This window comes from Orbicella franksi, unplaced genomic scaffold, assembly GCF_964199315.1.
Source record: "Orbicella franksi unplaced genomic scaffold, jaOrbFran1.1 SCAFFOLD_120, whole genome shotgun sequence".
NCBI lineage: Eukaryota > Metazoa > Cnidaria > Anthozoa > Scleractinia > Merulinidae > Orbicella > Orbicella franksi.
The window spans coordinates 27,669-45,732 of NW_027670428.1; the positions used below are offsets into that span (position 1 = coordinate 27,669).

General features: G+C 40.2%; 2 protein-coding genes across 2 annotated transcripts; both read right to left on the bottom strand.

The window, feature by feature from the left end:
* Positions 1–4,103: 4,103 nt before the first annotated feature.
* Positions 4,104–8,123, bottom strand: LOC145471587 (uncharacterized). The gene is made up of 7 exons (XM_081454870.1): positions 7,087–8,123; positions 6,654–6,683; positions 6,259–6,300; positions 6,095–6,118; positions 5,943–5,984; positions 5,434–5,463; positions 4,104–5,162 (listed from the first exon to the last, which is right to left on the bottom strand). Exons 1-7 carry the CDS (start codon positions 7,151–7,153, stop codon positions 4,966–4,968), a joined length of 432 nt encoding a protein of 143 aa, XP_081310996.1. The 5' UTR covers positions 7,154–8,123; the 3' UTR covers positions 4,104–4,965.
* Positions 8,124–9,739: 1,616 nt separating this feature from the next.
* On the bottom strand, positions 9,740–17,586 carry LOC145471585 (uncharacterized). Its single transcript, XM_081454867.1, has 5 exons — positions 15,950–17,586; positions 13,649–14,913; positions 12,134–12,282; positions 11,363–11,442; positions 9,740–9,766 (listed from the first exon to the last, which is right to left on the bottom strand). Exons 1-5 carry the CDS (start codon positions 17,156–17,158, stop codon positions 9,740–9,742), a joined length of 2,730 nt encoding a protein of 909 aa, XP_081310993.1. The 5' UTR covers positions 17,159–17,586.
* Positions 17,587–18,064: the final 478 nt, after the last annotated feature.

Below are 18,064 nucleotides of genomic sequence, written 5' to 3' on the forward strand. Positions count from 1 at the left end.
ATTTAATCACGTCAGAGATTAAAGAGTGACACTTCATATCAGCACTTAATGGCTTGCCAGTTAACCCGTATCAAGCTGCTTTACCAACTAAATTATGTAGTATCTGTGTAGGTAACATACTTACCGAGTGTTGTGTTCATCTCATGGGAATAAGTTGACTACTGGTTACGGGCAGCTGGGGTGTATTCCAGCACGCACGAACCGGACAACTTACATACATGTCTTCTCCAGTCTGACTCTAGGTTTTGGCAGGGGGGGGGGGGAGGGGGGAAGGGAGGGGTTGAGTGAGTGCTGTTTTCATTTCCTTAGTATGTTTCGGTTGGTTCTTTCTTTGTTTTTTTGGTTTTTTTTTTTCGCAGAAAACCACGTGACACTTAGATTGGCTAGTTGAAGTAGCATTCGATCCTTGACGAGATAAACCAGCGTCCGGTGAAATGACCAGGAATTGTTCTTTGCTGTACGGGTTCTGGAGTCGCTGGAGTCAAGTGCTTGCAGACGGCTAACTGCATGCGTGGGGGTGAGAGAATCCTAACATTTATTTCATATCTGATTCTAAAATCTATCAGTTTTGCTAAGACTTGCAACAAATCTTTGGACTCGCAATATTTTCAATGTTTTGAATATTTGAATAGTTCTCTCTATTTCAGCCAGTATCATTTGATATTTCATATTTAAGTGTATATTATTTAATCACGTCAGAGATTAAAGAGTGACACTTCATATCGGCACTTAATGGCTTGCCAGTTAACCCGTATCAAGCTGCTTTACCAACTAAATTATGTAGTATCTGTGTAGGTAACATACTTACCGAGTGTTGTGTTCATCTCATGGGAATAAGTTGACTACTGGTTACGGGCAGCTGGGGTGTATTCCAGCACGCACGAACCGGACAACTTACATACATGTCTTCTCCAGTCTGACTCTAGGTTTTGGCAGGGGGGGGGGGAGGGGGGAAGGGAGGGGTTGAGTGAGTGCTGTTTTCATTTCCTTAGTATGTTTCGGTTGGTTCTTTCTTTGTTTTTTTGGTTTTTTTTTTCGCAGAAAACCACGTGACACTTAGATTGGCTAGTTGAAGTAGCATTCGATCCTTGACGAGATAAACCAGCGTCCGGTGAAATGACCAGGAATTGTTCTTTGCTGTACGGGTTCTGGAGTCGCTGGAGTCAAGTGCTTGCAGACGGCTAACTGCATGCGTGGGGGTGAGAGAATCCTAACATTTATTTCATATCTGATTCTAAAATCTATCAGTTTTGCTAAGACTTGCAACAAATCTTTGGACTCGCAATATTTTCAATGTTTTGAATATTTGAATAGTTCTCTCTATTTCAGCCAGTATCATTTGATATTTCATATTTAAGTGTATATTATTTAATCACGTCAGAGATTAAAGAGTGACACTTCATATCGGCACTTAATGGCTTGCCAGTTAACCCGTATCAAGCTGCTTTACCAACTAAATTATGTAGTATCTGTGTAGGTAACATACTTACCGAGTGTTGTGTTCATCTCATGGGAATAAGTTGACTACTGGTTACGGGCAGCTGGGGTGTATTCCAGCACGCACGAACCGGACAACTTACATACATGTCTTCTCCAGTCTGACTCTAGGTTTTGGCAGGGGGGGGGGAGGGGGGAAGGGAGGGGTTGAGTGAGTGCTGTTTTCATTTCCTTAGTATGTTTCGGTTGGTTCTTTCTTTGTTTTTTTGGTTTTTTTTTTCGCAGAAAACCACGTGACACTTAGATTGGCTAGTTGAAGTAGCATTCGATCCTTGACGAGATAAACCAGCGTCCGGTGAAATGACCAGGAATTGTTCTTTGCTGTACGGGTTCTGGAGTCGCTGGAGTCAAGTGCTTGCAGACGGCTAACTGCATGCGTGGGGGTGAGAGAATCCTAACATTTATTTCATATCTGATTCTAAAATCTATCAGTTTTGCTAAGACTTGCAACAAATCTTTGGACTCGCAATATTTTCAATGTTTTGAATATTTGAATAGTTCTCTCTATTTCAGCCAGTATCATTTGATATTTCATATTTAAGTGTATATTATTTAATCACGTCAGAGATTAAAGAGTGACACTTCATATCGGCACTTAATGGCTTGCCAGTTAACCCGTATCAAGCTGCTTTACCAACTAAATTATGTAGTATCTGTGTAGGTAACATACTTACCGAGTGTTGTGTTCATCTCATGGGAATAAGTTGACTACTGGTTACGGGCAGCTGGGGTGTATTCCAGCACGCACGAACCGGACAACTTACATACATGTCTTCTCCAGTCTGACTCTAGGTTTTGGCAGGGGGGGGGGGGAGGGGGGAAGGGAGGGGTTGAGTGAGTGCTGTTTTCATTTCCTTAGTATGTTTCGGTTGGTTCTTTCTTTGTTTTTTTGGTTTTTTTTTTCGCAGAAAACCACGTGACACTTAGATTGGCTAGTTGAAGTAGCATTCGATCCTTGACGAGATAAACCAGCGTCCGGTGAAATGACCAGGAATTGTTCTTTGCTGTACGGGTTCTGGAGTCGCTGGAGTCAAGTGCTTGCAGACGGCTAACTGCATGCGTGGGGGTGAGAGAATCCTAACATTTATTTCATATCTGATTCTAAAATCTATCAGTTTTGCTAAGACTTGCAACAAATCTTTGGACTCGCAATATTTTCAATGTTTTGAATATTTGAATAGTTCTCTCTATTTCAGCCAGTATCATTTGATATTTCATATTTAAGTGTATATTATTTAATCACGTCAGAGATTAAAGAGTGACACTTCATATCGGCACTTAATGGCTTGCCAGTTAACCCGTATCAAGCTGCTTTACCAACTAAATTATGTAGTATCTGTGTAGGTAACATACTTACCGAGTGTTGTGTTCATCTCATGGGAATAAGTTGACTACTGGTTACGGGCAGCTGGGGTGTATTCCAGCACGCACGAACCGGACAACTTACATACATGTCTTCTCCAGTCTGACTCTAGGTTTTGGCAGGGGGGGGGGGAGGGGGGAAGGGAGGGGTTGAGTGAGTGCTGTTTTCATTTCCTTAGTATGTTTCGGTTGGTTCTTTCTTTGTTTTTTTGGTTTTTTTTTTCGCAGAAAACCACGTGACACTTAGATTGGCTAGTTGAAGTAGCATTCGATCCTTGACGAGATAAACCAGCGTCCGGTGAAATGACCAGGAATTGTTCTTTGCTGTACGGGTTCTGGAGTCGCTGGAGTCAAGTGCTTGCAGACGGCTAACTGCATGCGTGGGGGTGAGAGAATCCTAACATTTATTTCATATCTGATTCTAAAATCTATCAGTTTTGCTAAGACTTGCAACAAATCTTTGGACTCGCAATATTTTCAATGTTTTGAATATTTGAATAGTTCTCTCTATTTCAGCCAGTATCATTTGATATTTCATATTTAAGTGTATATTATTTAATCACGTCAGAGATTAAAGAGTGACACTTCATATCGGCACTTAATGGCTTGCCAGTTAACCCGTATCAAGCTGCTTTACCAACTAAATTATGTAGTATCTGTGTAGGTAACATACTTACCGAGTGTTGTGTTCATCTCATGGGAATAAGTTGACTACTGGTTACGGGCAGCTGGGGTGTATTCCAGCACGCACGAACCGGACAACTTACATACATGTCTTCTCCAGTCTGACTCTAGGTTTTGGCAGGGGGGGGGGGGAGGGGGGAAGGGAGGGGTTGAGTGAGTGCTGTTTTCATTTCCTTAGTATGTTTCGGTTGGTTCTTTCTTTGTTTTTTTGGTTTTTTTTTTCGCAGAAAACCACGTGACACTTAGATTGGCTAGTTGAAGTAGCATTCGATCCTTGACGAGATAAACCAGCGTCCGGTGAAATGACCAGGAATTGTTCTTTGCTGTACGGGTTCTGGAGTCGCTGGAGTCAAGTGCTTGCAGACGGCTAACTGCATGCGTGGGGGTGAGAGAATCCTAACATTTATTTCATATCTGATTCTAAAATCTATCAGTTTTGCTAAGACTTGCAACAAATCTTTGGACTCGCAATATTTTCAATGTTTTGAATATTTGAATAGTTCTCTCTATTTCAGCCAGTATCATTTGATATTTCATATTTAAGTGTATATTATTTAATCACGTCAGAGATTAAAGAGTGATACTTCATATCGGCACTTAAAAGTCTTTAGAGTCGTTTATCGGAAGCTGAATTCTGATGGAAACGATTTTTTTATGCTACCCTATAAGGTCCTTCAGCCATAATCAGACCCCTATTCCTCTTGAGGTACCACACGCCATTTTATCATCAAAGAAATATTTTTATCTGGAAAGAACAACTTTATTCTAACAACTACAATATCCTACGAATACATGATATCAATCAATAAATCTATGTCAATCTATGAATGTAAGACCTGGAAAGGGGATTTTGGCTCAGCTAAGGGGGGTTACAAAACAAAATATACACAATAAATAAAACGGTGGACACTTTTATTAAGCTCTTCATTGTGTGTTTTTTGTTACAGAAAAGGGTTTGACATTTGACAATGTGTAACGTCCAATAGGCACTTAGACTGTAAAGACACTACATGTTCCCGTGGGAAGCGCCGAGCCCAAGTCTAAAGCTACAATAATATATTTACATAGTTGTTTCTACAGAGGTTAAAATATATACAATTTTATGTACAACAACATTTACAATAAATAAGACTTAAGTTAACATCGTGTATTTTACAATTCTATTTACAAAACTATTTACAGCAATTCAACTTTTTAGAATGCAAGATTAACAATACATCTTAACGATTTTTTTTTGGTATATATGTTTTACATTTTTTTTTATTATTATTATTACATACACTAATTTCAACGTCTATTTACAAAATTTATATAACTTATGCCCTTACCCTTAGAAATATAGCCCCCCTCTTAGCCCCCATTCCCCTCCCTATTGGCATTTTCTGTCTCTCTCCCCCCCGTTTATGTTAAATAAGAATAAATTTAAGACGAGACGGAAAATGTTGCCCCTCCCATACTGACTACCATTCTTCCCCCCCCTCTTCCCCCTCCCCTTCCCCCTCCCCTTCCTCTCCCCCACCCACGTCCCCTCCCATGGCCACCCCACTGCCTTCTCCCTCCCCCTCTTTCTGTACAATCCTTGGCCCTGTGGCCTTTTCTTTTGCAACGCCAACAGCGCACTAAAAATGAAAGAAAGACATAAAATTGTGAGATAAGTTTTTTGTTTAACACATTTCTATTTTTCCTATTTTAGGGAAATTTTCTTGCTAGCGTCACAAACAAGTATTACTCACTCCGATTTAGGACAACAGTCAATCAAACGTCAGATAATATTACAACCAATGAGCAAAAGGCATTACTGTATTTTGCAAGCTTTTTACATGACTGGCGAGTTTGTGTTTCTTTGGCTATCAAGAATTATATACAGACAAACAGAATTTGAAAACTTACTGTTTGAGAGCTTCAACTGCTCTTTTAATTCTGAAAAAGAATATTGTAAGTAAGTAAGAGACTTTATTTTATGAGGGTGACACGTAACAGTAACTAACATTACAAATCATGTTTTGGCCCTCTAAAAAATACAGATAATAAAAACTACATTAAATACTACATTAGCAATAGATATTTACAATGGAAATAGTATAACAATATTTCTAGAATTTGATAAAGCCAGGAAAGAAATTCATCTTCAATAACAGGACAGACGCATGAAAAACTAACGTCAGTTTGTTTTTTTACATAACAAATTGTCAAATTGTCCGCTCTCGCTCGTTGCCGCATCACATAAATTATAAATTCATGTGTCTGTCCGCATATTGACAATGAAAATTAGCCAATGAGCGGGCGAGAATTTCTGCAGTTATCATAAAATATAGTATTGACTGGATAGTGATGTTAGCCTAAGGTCGAAACGTCGTCGTTTTCAAAAAAGTAGTAATGACAAACTTTGGTATATTTACCGCTTATTTCTGCCCTCAGGGCTTCCACATTTTCTTTAGGATCTATAGAGAAACCAACGTGTATGTCAGTTATGTTCTCAACTTTTCCTTTTTTGCAGAAATTTTATAATGTATAACAATGATAATAGAGGTTATTGAAGCTCGTTTCTCACCTCCATCTGTCTTTTCCGGCACAACTGTAGAAAAGACAAAAAAAGTCATTTTCTTACCAATTAAACTTCGAAATCAAACTGCAATTTTCGAACTTGTACTATTAAAAGTTTCACATCCTTTGTCCCTGAAACTTTATTTTTTTGACAGGTTTTTCACATGTTACCTTCTTTCTCCTTTAACTGCACCACCTCTCTTATGTCGTCCCCTGTAGAAAACCAAACAAATGTCATTTTGCAATGAATTAAACCTCAATATCATCCTGTTATTTTAAAACTTTTACTATTCAGAGGTTTCGCACCCTTGTCCGATTCACGTAAAACCTCATTTTTGTTAGTCTGACCTAATAAGGCTATGTCTACACTATAGCGTATAGTTATTGGGCCGGCGCGAAAACCATATAGGATAGGCCTTTCGTTCACACAAAACGTAACGGAGCCAAGCTGCGCGGTCGTTTCTGCTCATACCAGGCCGGAGTATCTTTCATGTCGACATAATGAGCCGTTCGGTATAGTGTAGACAGATCCTAAAAATAAAAATTGACAGTTGTTTATATGTTACCTGCAGAAGGTTCTGTCTCTCCCTTGTTTTCTGCGGGAAAAGCAAAATACTCGTTTTTAGTGTGTATCTTTAGTGGCCTCCACAGTTAGGGCTATGCTAAATTATAACCATCTTTGGCCACCTTTATGACAAGGGAAAAATTCAGCTTCGTAAAACAAATAGAACAAAAGATGTAGCTGCCCAACCATAATTCTACTTTACATTCCTGACCCTGGCCTTAGACTGCTTGAGTAACGCAGCTCTTTTCAGGAAGCTTTGAATTGAGTTAATCTTTTTGTGTGTTTTGTTGTTGTTGTTGTTGTGCTACAAACAGGAATTTGAGAGTTTACCCGTTTGAAAAAGCCCCTAAATTTTCTTTGTGGCTCTTTTAAAAAAAGAAAGAAATGCACAAATAAAAATATCCATTCAGTAGACAAATGAGTAAAGGTGTTACCGTTGGTTTGACTTGATGACATCTTGTGTTGAATGTCTAAACGGGGAAACGTATAACACAAATGCATCGCATTACGTTAATCGTAACATCTTAAATTAACCTGAACAGTTTATTCCACGACTGTAACTGTATCATTATACATAAGTTGTTGACAATCTTTGTCGGTCAAGATGCTTGCCTGAATATTGGCCTCGTTCTTTTGCGTTGTTATTGACCAAGACAAAGGCCAGACGAGCTCTCTTGGCCAAAAAAGCTTGCTAATAAAAGGATTTATTACATGGTGGTGTTGAGAGTTTTTTAGTTTTCCGCGGGAACAATGCAAGCAATGTCGAGCGAGCAAGAGACACGCCCATCTTGCCCGCTCCGAACCGCACTGTACTAGACTACGAGTAGTCCCTCTTTCGCTTAGTCCGTCGTGCGTGACGCGAAAGAAATTTGCGAGAAAAAAATGGCCGCGCGAAATCCTGGGGGCTAGGAGCGCGCGAAAGGAGGGTAGGCGAAATTGGAGCGTTATTTTACATTTGCAGCACTTGTGAGCACTTAATTGACTTTTGAGCAGAATTTGAGCATGTTTTGGCTTTTTGGAAAACATTTCAGCACATTTTTCACAATTTTCCATATGTTAAATGCAATATTTTGTGTTTGAAACGTTTTCAGTAAAGCCGAGTACGAGTAATTTTAGCTTGTCGCCTGATCGGCTGACTGTTGTCATGGAAATGCGCGTGCTATGGTCCTTTTAACCGTGGGAACAGGCGATTTTCATTGGATCGTGACTTCGTGTTTAGTTAAAAGTTTGATAAAACTAGGAATATGTATAAACATCTGCTGGGAAATAAACGTAAACTGCGAGCAATTTTCGTGCACCATTTCTAAATTTCAAGCACTTTTTATAGAAATCGAGCACTAGTTAAGTACTTTTTTGCCATGTTTTGAGCACTTGCGATTTTTCCAGCGCAATCGGGACAGGCCTACCTATCAATGTTTCGCTCGATGTCTAGTTTAAAGATTTAAATTATCAGCGAATCTCCTCGGTTTGTTTAAAATGTTCCTGACCTAGGTCTAGTTCGCTTGCTTTAAATTTTACCGAAATAACGAACGGCGTTCAGATAAGTCTTTAAGGTAGCTCACCTTGGTCCAACTTAACGAGACGAAAGAGGCTGGTTACAAATTTCACGTCAGTTTTATATAGTGCCATATCCTCGACCCCAGGGGCCGCGCCGTTTTTGGTCAGCACCAGGACTCTTGACCTCTGGCCGGGTTCAACACCGGAAGTTCGTGAATCGCGGACTTCCCGTCACTCTGCACATACTCAGAGTCAAGTCTGACAAATCTGATTGGCTGAGAGTACGAAACAAATTCTCAGCGGATGTTCAGAAAATCGGATCCGGCCAGAGGTCGCGATTCTTGTTGCTGACCAAAAGGAGCGAGGCCTTGGGACGAGAAATGATATGGTGCTATCCAAACGGCAGCGGTCTACCTCGTTTGCATGCTGAAAGAATGTCCGTATGCTCAAGGGAAAAGTTTATTTCATGTTAGGGGGGAAATGTATGTATTGTCTATCGATTGCGGGGATTCTTCGTCCTTTTTCGACAGATCAAAAAGTGAACTCGAGGTTACGTTCATGTCTGTAAAGTAACACTCAATGTGATGACGTTTGCAAAATATTGGCGGAGCAAAAACTTTGGCAAGGTAAGGTCCTTAGCACCGGCAATTTAACCACTTACTGCACAATATGCTAAATGCGATTTTCTGAAAGAAATTACTGTTTCCTCGTTACTTTTTTATGCAATGGAGAGATTTTCTCCAGTCGCAACCCTCCTCTTTTATCCGGGCTTGGGACCGGCTCAGATGACAGTTTTCGCACATCTAAGGCAGAGTTAAAAAGCTCTGGGTCGAGTAGGCTTAATCTAGAATAACAAAACTGTATCAAGTCTTCAGGAATATGCCATTAAACGATATTCATTTTTTTTCATTTTGATTGAAACTTTTGGTTATACACCCATTACAGTTTGTTAAGTTACTAACATTTCTGAATATAATAACATCTAAACTTTCATTTTCTGAATTTCCACAAAAAACGACAAAGTAGTTTGCAAGTTAAACGAAAAAGTGTTCAACCCTTCAACCTTTAACTTTTCAACTATCACGCAATAGCAATGGAGTGCGAGCAATCTGATTGTTTTAGTATAAATCTACTCGTCCTTCAAAACTTTATCTAAATCCTCTTCCAAAACGCCAAGAAGCGGCCGTCATTTTAATTACAAGGTACAAGGGCACACTGCTACGCCACTCACTGTCTATCACAGAGTAGACAGTGAGTAGCGTAACCAATCAGAGAGTAGCATTCGTGGTAGAATGCTAGTAGATTTATACTCATAATGGTTAGATGTCACTGCAAGTAACGTTTTGTCGCTTTTAATTAGCAATGTATATGGGAAAAAGTTAACTTGCTATATCATTTGTGCTAACTTGAAACTTGACAGAAATAACTTTTTAGCAATTTTACAAGTTTAATCATATTTTTATCGATATGAAACTTCCGTTTTTTATGTTTCCTGTTACGGTTTTACTTTGGGAATCTAAAAGTCTGCACTCATTTGACCATAAATGCTACAAACGAAACTATTTTTCTGCAAACTTTTTAAACGGTATGTTAGGCCCAAAGATAAGCAGAAACGGCCTGAAACATGATAACGTAATGTACAAAGGACAGTAACGATAGAAAATCACAGGTCTAGCGAAACTCATGCTTTGTGAGCTTTCATTCTCACGAGAGAAAATGTGAGCTACACACTTGGTTAACTACTCCTAGTAAACTTAACACAATTAAAATGAAAAATTGACTATGACTTTGAACGGAGTATTAATAGCAATGTGTTCGAGTCTCTGCAGTTCTTTGCAACATATACTTAATTTCGTTAAGTAATGTAATTTACAACCACTCAAAGCAAAAACTGAATTAAATGGAAATGGAATGTGAAAAGCAGTTATCAAAATACCCCTCTTTTCAGTTCTTTCTAACAAAAGTACCACAATTAGTGTTTTCAGTCAAGTTTTAGTACATTGTCGAGGAAAAGGTTTTTGTTATTCATCCTGGTAGATGTAATAATAAAGTGTATTATCGTTTGTCTCACGATGTAGTCACTTGAGATGTAGATCGCGACGTTTCGATTGCTTACTGCTAGTCTTCAGGCGATAAGGTCGACTGATTGCACGGTATCATTTACATCACAAAGGTCGGCTGTGATTGGTGCATTTCGATCCTCCTATTGTTCCATTGTTCTGGCGAGTAGGTGTTCCCTCAGTGGTCCGCTGTTGTACCGTTCTCCTGTTGTTGTGTTTTTTGATCGTGGGCATCCATGCTTCAGGAATTTCAATTCCACTATCCTTGTTGATGTTATTAGGGTGAAGTCTTATGTGAATAGCTTCCTTGACCCTACGTGTGTACCAGTGAGGATCTCGATCAATAAACTTGACCTCATTCCAGATAGGATAGTGGCCGGTCTCGTGGGTGTGTTCAGAAACGGCGGAGGTCTGAGTACGGGCGAGTCGTATATCCCTGTCGTGCTCTTTGATCCTCTCCTGCATAGATCTCCCTGTTTCCCCGATGTAGACTTTGCCGCACTCACAGGGAATCCTGTAGTCAACACCATCTTGTTTAGCCGGGTTGACGGTGTCCTTTGGTTGCACTAAGTGTGACCGAAGTGTCGTGTCGGACTTGAAGACGGTGCGAATGCCTTGTTGTTCAAGGCAGCGGTGGAGAGACTCCGAAACTCCTTGGACATAAGGTAAAACGGCGTTGGATTTAAATTCCGCGACGGGCTCTCTTCTTGGGGTTGTTCGTGCTTTTGTGATCTTCTGTACAAAAGAGGAGGGATATCCGTTAGAAACAAGTACAGATGACAGATGTTTCTTCTCTCCAGTGATTACTGATGGTTTGGTCACGACACGTTTAGCCCGGTCGTACAAACACTTCACAATACCGCGCTTTACTGACTGAGGGTGGTGTGAATCATACGCTAGGTACTGATCAGTATGTGTTGGTTTCCTGTAGACACTGGTGGTAAGGCGGCCATCAGGTACATTGTTTTCATTTTCAAAGATTTTAAGTTGCTCGATCTGTAACATTAAAAGGCGCGTCCAGTTTTGCCAATAGGTACCGGAGGCTCCATTACGCAGATAATGCTGTACCTTTCAAGCCCCAACCCATCCTTTTGAGCAAGCCACTTGAAACTTATTACTTTTCGTCTTATTATGAAGGAGACCTCCAACTCACCGTCATCTTGGTCAATTTGTAATACTGCTTTTCACCCACAAGTTGAATCTGCTTGGAATTCTTCGTCATGAAGGTAGCTACTGCAATAACAAGAACGTTTACCTCACCAGTACTTTTTCTGCTGAGTTGCCAACCGCAGAATGAAGTTTCATCGTATTTGGAACTCCCTCGACTTCTTTGTATTTTCTCCCAAGGTATGCTTCTGCCTCACCGTACGCTTCTCATACTCTTCCCAGTTGCCTTGATAGCTCAGTTGGTAGAGAACTGCACCGGTATTGCAGAGGTCCAGGGCTCGAATCCCGTTCAGGCCTGATCTTTTCTCAGGCTTTAAATTCACAACTGCTACAGCTGTTTATATAACTGCGATGATCAATCGTGTCTTCATATCTTTCTCCGCAGTTCAAATATATGATCTTTCATATATTCACTTGCATTCTTCACCGTCTACGCGTATATAACGAACTCACAACATGATCAGCTTCCAGTTGGCTTGATAGCTCAGTTGGTAGAGCACTGCACCGGTATCGCAGAGGTCATGGGTTCAAATCCCGTTTAGGTCTGATCTTTTTTCAGGCTTTAATTTCACAGCTGCTGTGTTTATGTAAGTTGTTTATATAACTACGATGATTTCCGTGACCGGCTTCCAAATGGTTCCATACAACAGGAAACCCAAACTCAGTCTTATGATTAACTGTCACTGCGATTAGCTGTCACTGCAAAGATGCTCTTGTTCCGGTACTGTGAGTTGTGGCTGTCTGTCTATTGCCTCACCCTTCAGAAGGTGTTCTGCTAGTCGCTTTAGCTGGGAATACGGCAGAGTCGTTAGATTTGCGTGTCCTCGGAACTTGCGCACTGCATTATATACGACGTTGAAAAAATCCGCCTTTGAAACATCGTATCCGGAAGAAACAATCTTTGTCCTAATCATGAGGATAATTTTAACATATTTTTTTGTATAACTATATTACCTCCGCTGTAAACATTTAATTTACATTATTTAAACCAGTTGCCTGACATTTTTAGGTTTTTAGTTATTTCTGGGAACTGGTAACCCTTTAACTTTTCAAATCATCTTTTAAATATTTTTATACACTTCTAAATGGATAATAACATGTGTTGTTGCTTAATGTAAATTACCGTTACAGATAACGGAGAATGTGTTCAATATAAACTTATGTGAAATATGTACAAAATGAGCATGGTTTCATTGGAAAGTCCAAAGCGTTAACTGGCTTAAAGGACATTTGAAAAGAAATTTTCTGCCATGTGACAACCTATTTTCAGCAACTAGGGATAATACAAATATTTACTAAAGAGTAACCTGAAAAGCTAATTCAATGACATTTCTCTGGGTATGTCGTTTGGTATTTAAGATCTAAATAAAATACATTTCAGTGATATAGAATGTCAGATAGGAAAATAAAAGAAAGCTCAAAGCGTGTGACATCAATGGTCCCTGTTAGCTGAGAATGGGTGTATAAGGAAAATGATAAAATTAGAAAACGTATGAATTTAGAAGGATGCACTCGTCAATTCAATCGTAAAATTGGACTATATATTTTTATATTGCAAAAAATCGTGGGTCAAAAATATACATATTTGTTATATCTAGACTCCAAAGCCTTCTGTTCACCATCTCGACCCTGGTGCCAAATACTATGAAGATCTCCAGGCAAGGATAATGTCACAGAACTTCACAGCTCCTTCATATATCAAACCTATACCAGGTTTCACGAGAGGGCAAGTTATTATTAAAGGGACACTGCACTTACCACTGAGGGTGGTAAAGGGGGTCGAGATCACGTTTAACGGAAAATAAATTGGTCGTTTCACAATTCACTGGAAGCTGAACAATTATAGTTTTATTTTGCAGAGCAGTACCCGACAAATGATTAAAACCCACTAGGAAGTGAGAATGGCTAACAATAGCGAGGATGGAAACGGATTGCAATATGGATTTTTTAAAAAGCGTTAGGCTGTCAGGTTTAAAAAAATTCAAGTTTGGCTGGAAAATCGTTCAAAGTGTGCAAAAATGATGCTGCTGTGTCGATGTTCGTAACGAAATTGCTTTTAATCGTTTAGTTAGAGCTAATTAAGTTATTACATAAATGTAGGGACCATTTGGTGAATTTATAACAGCTTTTGGCAAATATATCGTGACAGTGTCCCTTTAATACAGCTCTCTCCTCGTCCTTGCCAAATCTTCATAGGATCTCCAGGCAGACTCACTGCTCTTATGTTCACTGATAGAAACAATCAGTAATGAAAGCTATTTATTCAGCATACCTGTTTCGTCTCCTGGCATTTGCATTAACTTCCATCCTGTATCGTTCCCTCCTGCAAAGAGAGGGATGAACAAACTGCTCTCCGGAGAAACCGCCTTTTCTTTGTCGGATAGCCTCCTGAAATTCTTGCCACAAATCATTCGTGACAAAATAGTGATTTGTCGGAAAAGCATATCCTGTACGCAATGCCCTTTTGGCCATCTCAAGCCTTTGTAGTGTTGGAACAGGCTCATCTTCCTCTGGCAGCGTTTCCGCGTTATAGACACCACGAATGTCCAGCAATAGCCTGTTATAGATGTCCACACCATAACAGTCACCCAGGATTCTCGCCTGATCGCAATCTATGTCTCCTTTGAGTCCCTGGAGTTCCTCCTGTAAAAATTGTCTTCCCTCGCGCCACAGAGGTTGTGGTACTTGACAGTCCCTTCTTCCGGGACCCCTTGGCGCCTCTTGTGTGTCAAAGCCTAATAGCCTGCTTCGCATTTCAACAAAATCTGCTGGGACTCCTTCGATCTGATCGAACGAACTGGGGTAGACCCGTTGGACAAAATTGATTTCCTGAACACCGTTTACTTTTTCGTCATTAACAAACACGCCATGTAGCTGTGTAACTCTAAGGTCACATAATCCATCCCCATCCCCGGGAGGTGTGTTTGGAAATTCAAGGGAAATGCGCAGGTACGGTGCGTCACATCTGGACTGCTGTGCCCTGATTACGTTGTTAGGCAAGGGCTCGTTTCTCGCGACCTTTTCATCAAAAAGATCTCGCAAAGCAGGCAGCACAATCTTTGCTTCTGACCAACTTAATTGCACTTGGCCTAGTACGGGGTAACGGTAAACAATCCAGGCAATCCGTACGATATCCCTCCATGCTGTAATTTTTAACGATACCATTCCTTCGTCAATCAGCCACTTCGCAGTATTCAAGATATGCTCATCTCGAATTTTGCTTAAGCTCTCAAGCTGTCTAGCTAATTGTAGTTGCTGCAGAAAAGGATGGGAAATATCTCCCTTCAATTTCTCAGTCATAGATACTATGTTTTGTATCATTTCTTGTTGCGGAATTCCTTCCACGCATCTTAAAACGCTTTGCGCGTGCAAGAGATTCAAATTGTCTCTGTAAGACCTGAACTCCAAGCTAGACACGTACCGCTCGAGATCTTCTTGAGTTTCACCACCGACAATTCTAGCTACTCGTTGTTTTAGTGAACCATGTGCCCTTTTTCTTCTTTTTGGCTGGCTTGGCGTCTCGCTTTCACTTTCCTCCTACAAGTAAGATACAATATTAGAATAACCATCAGGACTTTTGTGCGAATTGCAATTAAGAGAGATTCTATATCAACGCTACGAGTTTCTGGTCAACCTCTAGCCGGCATAAAGAGCTAACGCGCCAAGCGCGCAGCGTCAACAAACTAATCAGGGCGAGGTCTTAGGAAGTAAATAATTCCTGCATACATGGTGAAAATTTAGATTGAGTGTAGGAGGCGCGAACGTCTGAGGAAAGTTCCCTATTTCCTTCCAAACCACGGATCACTTGCGAAACAATATTAAGTCTAGAATCAACACCGACTTGCGCGTCATCGTGCACAGCGCAACTTGTACCTTTCTTAGTGCCCGCCGTGTCCTCGTATTCCTGGTGCGTAGGACAATGAGACAGAGATATTGTATGCATTGTTCTATTTAACAATTAGATTATGAGCTCCAGATTTCTATAAGGTGATAGTTGATGAGGCCGATGGCCGAACCAACTATCGAGAGCGCATAATCTAATTGTTTTAGTAGAACTCTTACTAAAATTTACTTCAAATAACGGTTTCCAATTATTTCTTGACGCATTATTAAACTTTGCGCCTGAAAAAGATCGCTCGGATTTAAGTGCCATTTAAAATCGAAGTTGCGCATCAGCTTTTTCAATAATTTCAACTTTTTTAAAAGTCAAGAAACCCTAAATGTCCTTCGTTTAGGCTTGTCAGAAATTCAATTATCCATTTGCATCAAAATTTTCCTCCAAAACTTTGGAAAAACGAAAAAAAGTCGCCATTTCCAAGACGATCTCCAGCCACTGCACACTAATGGCTGATAGTGTTCAATGGCTCAGTCAATCCGATTACAGCATTTGCATTAGTATACCAGTAGAACTCTACTGATCAAGAACATAGGGTCAAAAGCACTGTTAAACGTTTTTTTTTTAGCAATGCAGAACTTTCTTATATGGAGGTTTCACTGTGTAGCTTTCTATCTCAGTAACGATCTAGTGGCCCGAGAACCTCTCCTCTTTAAGTCTTAGTTTTTATTTGCTTACCTCGTCCTCTTCATCTTCTTGTTCTACTGGGTTGTCTCCTACTTTTGTAGCCGCAGGTGATTGTTCGGAGATAACTTCCTCGTCAGAAACTCCTGAATGCGGAAATTGGTCTTCCTGGGTTTCTTGAGGAGTCGCCATCTGGATTTCGTCCTCCTGGGTTTCTTGAGGACTCGCCATATGGATTTCGAGTGATTGTTCGCAGATAACTTCCTCGTCAGAAAATTGGTCTTCCTGGGTTTCGTGAGGACACGCTATCTGGGTTTCGAGCTTGCTACTGCTGGATGTAGCCTGCAACTCGCTTTCTGCCGTTGCTTTTCCCGTAGCTACAGAAGACTGTTGTGAGAATAACTTCACCCCAGAAACCTCTGTACTTTGGCTTTCTTGGCTTTCCCCGGTGCTGCTGGTTGCGAAAATGTCATTGGGCGCCATCCATGTTATCGCTGGCTGTACAGCGGCAGCATTCTTAAGGACAGGTAGAAGGAAAGTGCTTTCCAATTTGCCTTTCACCTGCTTTAAAACCCTACGTGTGCTTTCGTCACCAACATTACGTACTGCCATCAAGACCTCGCTTTCTACTTCGTAAACACCAATGATCTCAAACCCATGTGCCAGATACAGGCGTAGAGCAGGTACATTGGAGAATCCTCCTGCTAGAACAAGCCAGATGTAGGTACTAGCTCCGTGGGGATCATTCTTCGCTCTATTTCTAACCTCTTCTATGGCACAGGAAAGAAGAATGTCTCCTAAACACAAGGAACGCTTGTCAGCTCTTCTAACACAATAGCTGACCTCCCACATCAGTTTCCGGGTCGTGGCCCTCATGTCGCTGGCAACTGCATGCCCTGAAATAGATGTTAATTTGCTGGCTTCGTAACTCCGTTTTTTGAGCAAAATCAAGCCAGAGGGATCGCTGGACTCCTTCTCGAAGGCGACAATCATGATCTTGTCGTCACTTTTGCCTTCATTACAAAACTGCTGGACGGCGTTCTTGTAACTGCTGACGATCAGCCGGTTGTTCTTGGCTTCATCTGGGCTCAGGATGGATTGTAGTCTTTCTACTGAACACTTCGTCAGTACAGTAGCACCGTCATCGAAAGTCTGAAAAAAATATAGAATTGGATAAGCACATGTTGTAACTAAAGCTGTAACTGTTTGAGAGAGTTTTCTATTTGAACAGAATGACTCTAGATGCGTACAACTCCATAGCATCTGCTCTCCACCGTATTTTCGCGTAAAATGCAGACTCTGCCAAATGAAGGCCAGACCCCGGTTGTTCAAAACCCGAATAACATAACCCGAGGTTAGCGGGATAATTAATCGAGGAATAAAATTGTGTTTATTCACCGTTTAACTATCCTTCGATTAAACTCCATTAAGCTAGTAAAACCGGTCTGTAGCTGGAGTATTAGGGAAGGGAAGGGATAATTATGATGGTTATGATAATAGTGATAATAATAATAATAATAATAATAATAATAATATTAATAAACATTTTTAGGAGGGTGCTATCAAGCAAAAAAACTGGCTATCCTCTAGTGCCCCAGGACCATGGTTTGGTCTCGGCCCTAAGGACTCTAAGCAAACATTACGTGAAGACTATAATAATAATAATAATAATAATAATAATAGACATTATTTAACGAGGGTTAAACGCTTAATAACCAAAGGCTAATAAACTTGTGGCCCTCAGAAAATAAAATTATGAATACAAATATGCAGTATAATAAAAGTTCAAATCCTAAACTTATGAGACGCGAGTATATTAATTACAATAAGATTAAAAACTTAAATTTAAAATGTCAAATCCTAAAATGGTCCAAATGTTGCTGCGCTGCGAAGATCGTTTTCCTACAAAATTGATGCGAACTTGTTGTTGAATAAAGAGAAACAGAAAGCCCGATAGTTATATCTCAACTATACTTGTCTTCTATGAAGACTAACAAAAATGATTAAATTAAAATGAGATTTGTACGCTGGGCGAAGCTTACTGAATCAGGCATCACTGAATCACTGATCTTTCATTTTTACATTACAGCATGAAACGATTTCTATTTCTGAGAGCACAAATGTTGAGACTTCTTCCTTCGCACTAGTCGTGTAAAAAACTAAAAAGTT

What these genes read in the sequence shown, in the direction of transcription:
- LOC145471587 (XM_081454870.1), bottom strand. Translation starts at nt 7,153, where the DNA reads ATGCATTTGTGTTATACGTTTCCCCGTTTAGACATTCAACACAAGATG. An exon ending in GCAGTTAAAGGAGAAAGAAG is followed by an intron (nt 6,119 to 6,258) that starts GTAACATGTGAA and finishes TCTTTTCTACAG; the next exon opens with TTGTGCCGGAAAAGACAGAT. An exon ending in GCCGGAAAAGACAGATGGAG is followed by an intron (nt 5,985 to 6,094) that starts GTGAGAAACGAG and finishes GTTTCTCTATAG; the next exon opens with ATCCTAAAGAAAATGTGGAA.
- LOC145471585 (XM_081454867.1), bottom strand. Translation starts at nt 17,158, where the DNA reads ATGCTATGGAGTTGTACGCATCTAGAGTCATTCTGTTCAAATAGAAAA. An exon ending in AAGAAGATGAAGAGGACGAG is followed by an intron (nt 14,914 to 15,949) that starts GTAAGCAAATAA and finishes TCTTACTTGTAG; the next exon opens with GAGGAAAGTGAAAGCGAGAC. An exon ending in AATGCCAGGAGACGAAACAG is followed by an intron (nt 12,283 to 13,648) that starts GTATGCTGAATA and finishes CCTCATGATTAG; the next exon opens with GACAAAGATTGTTTCTTCCG.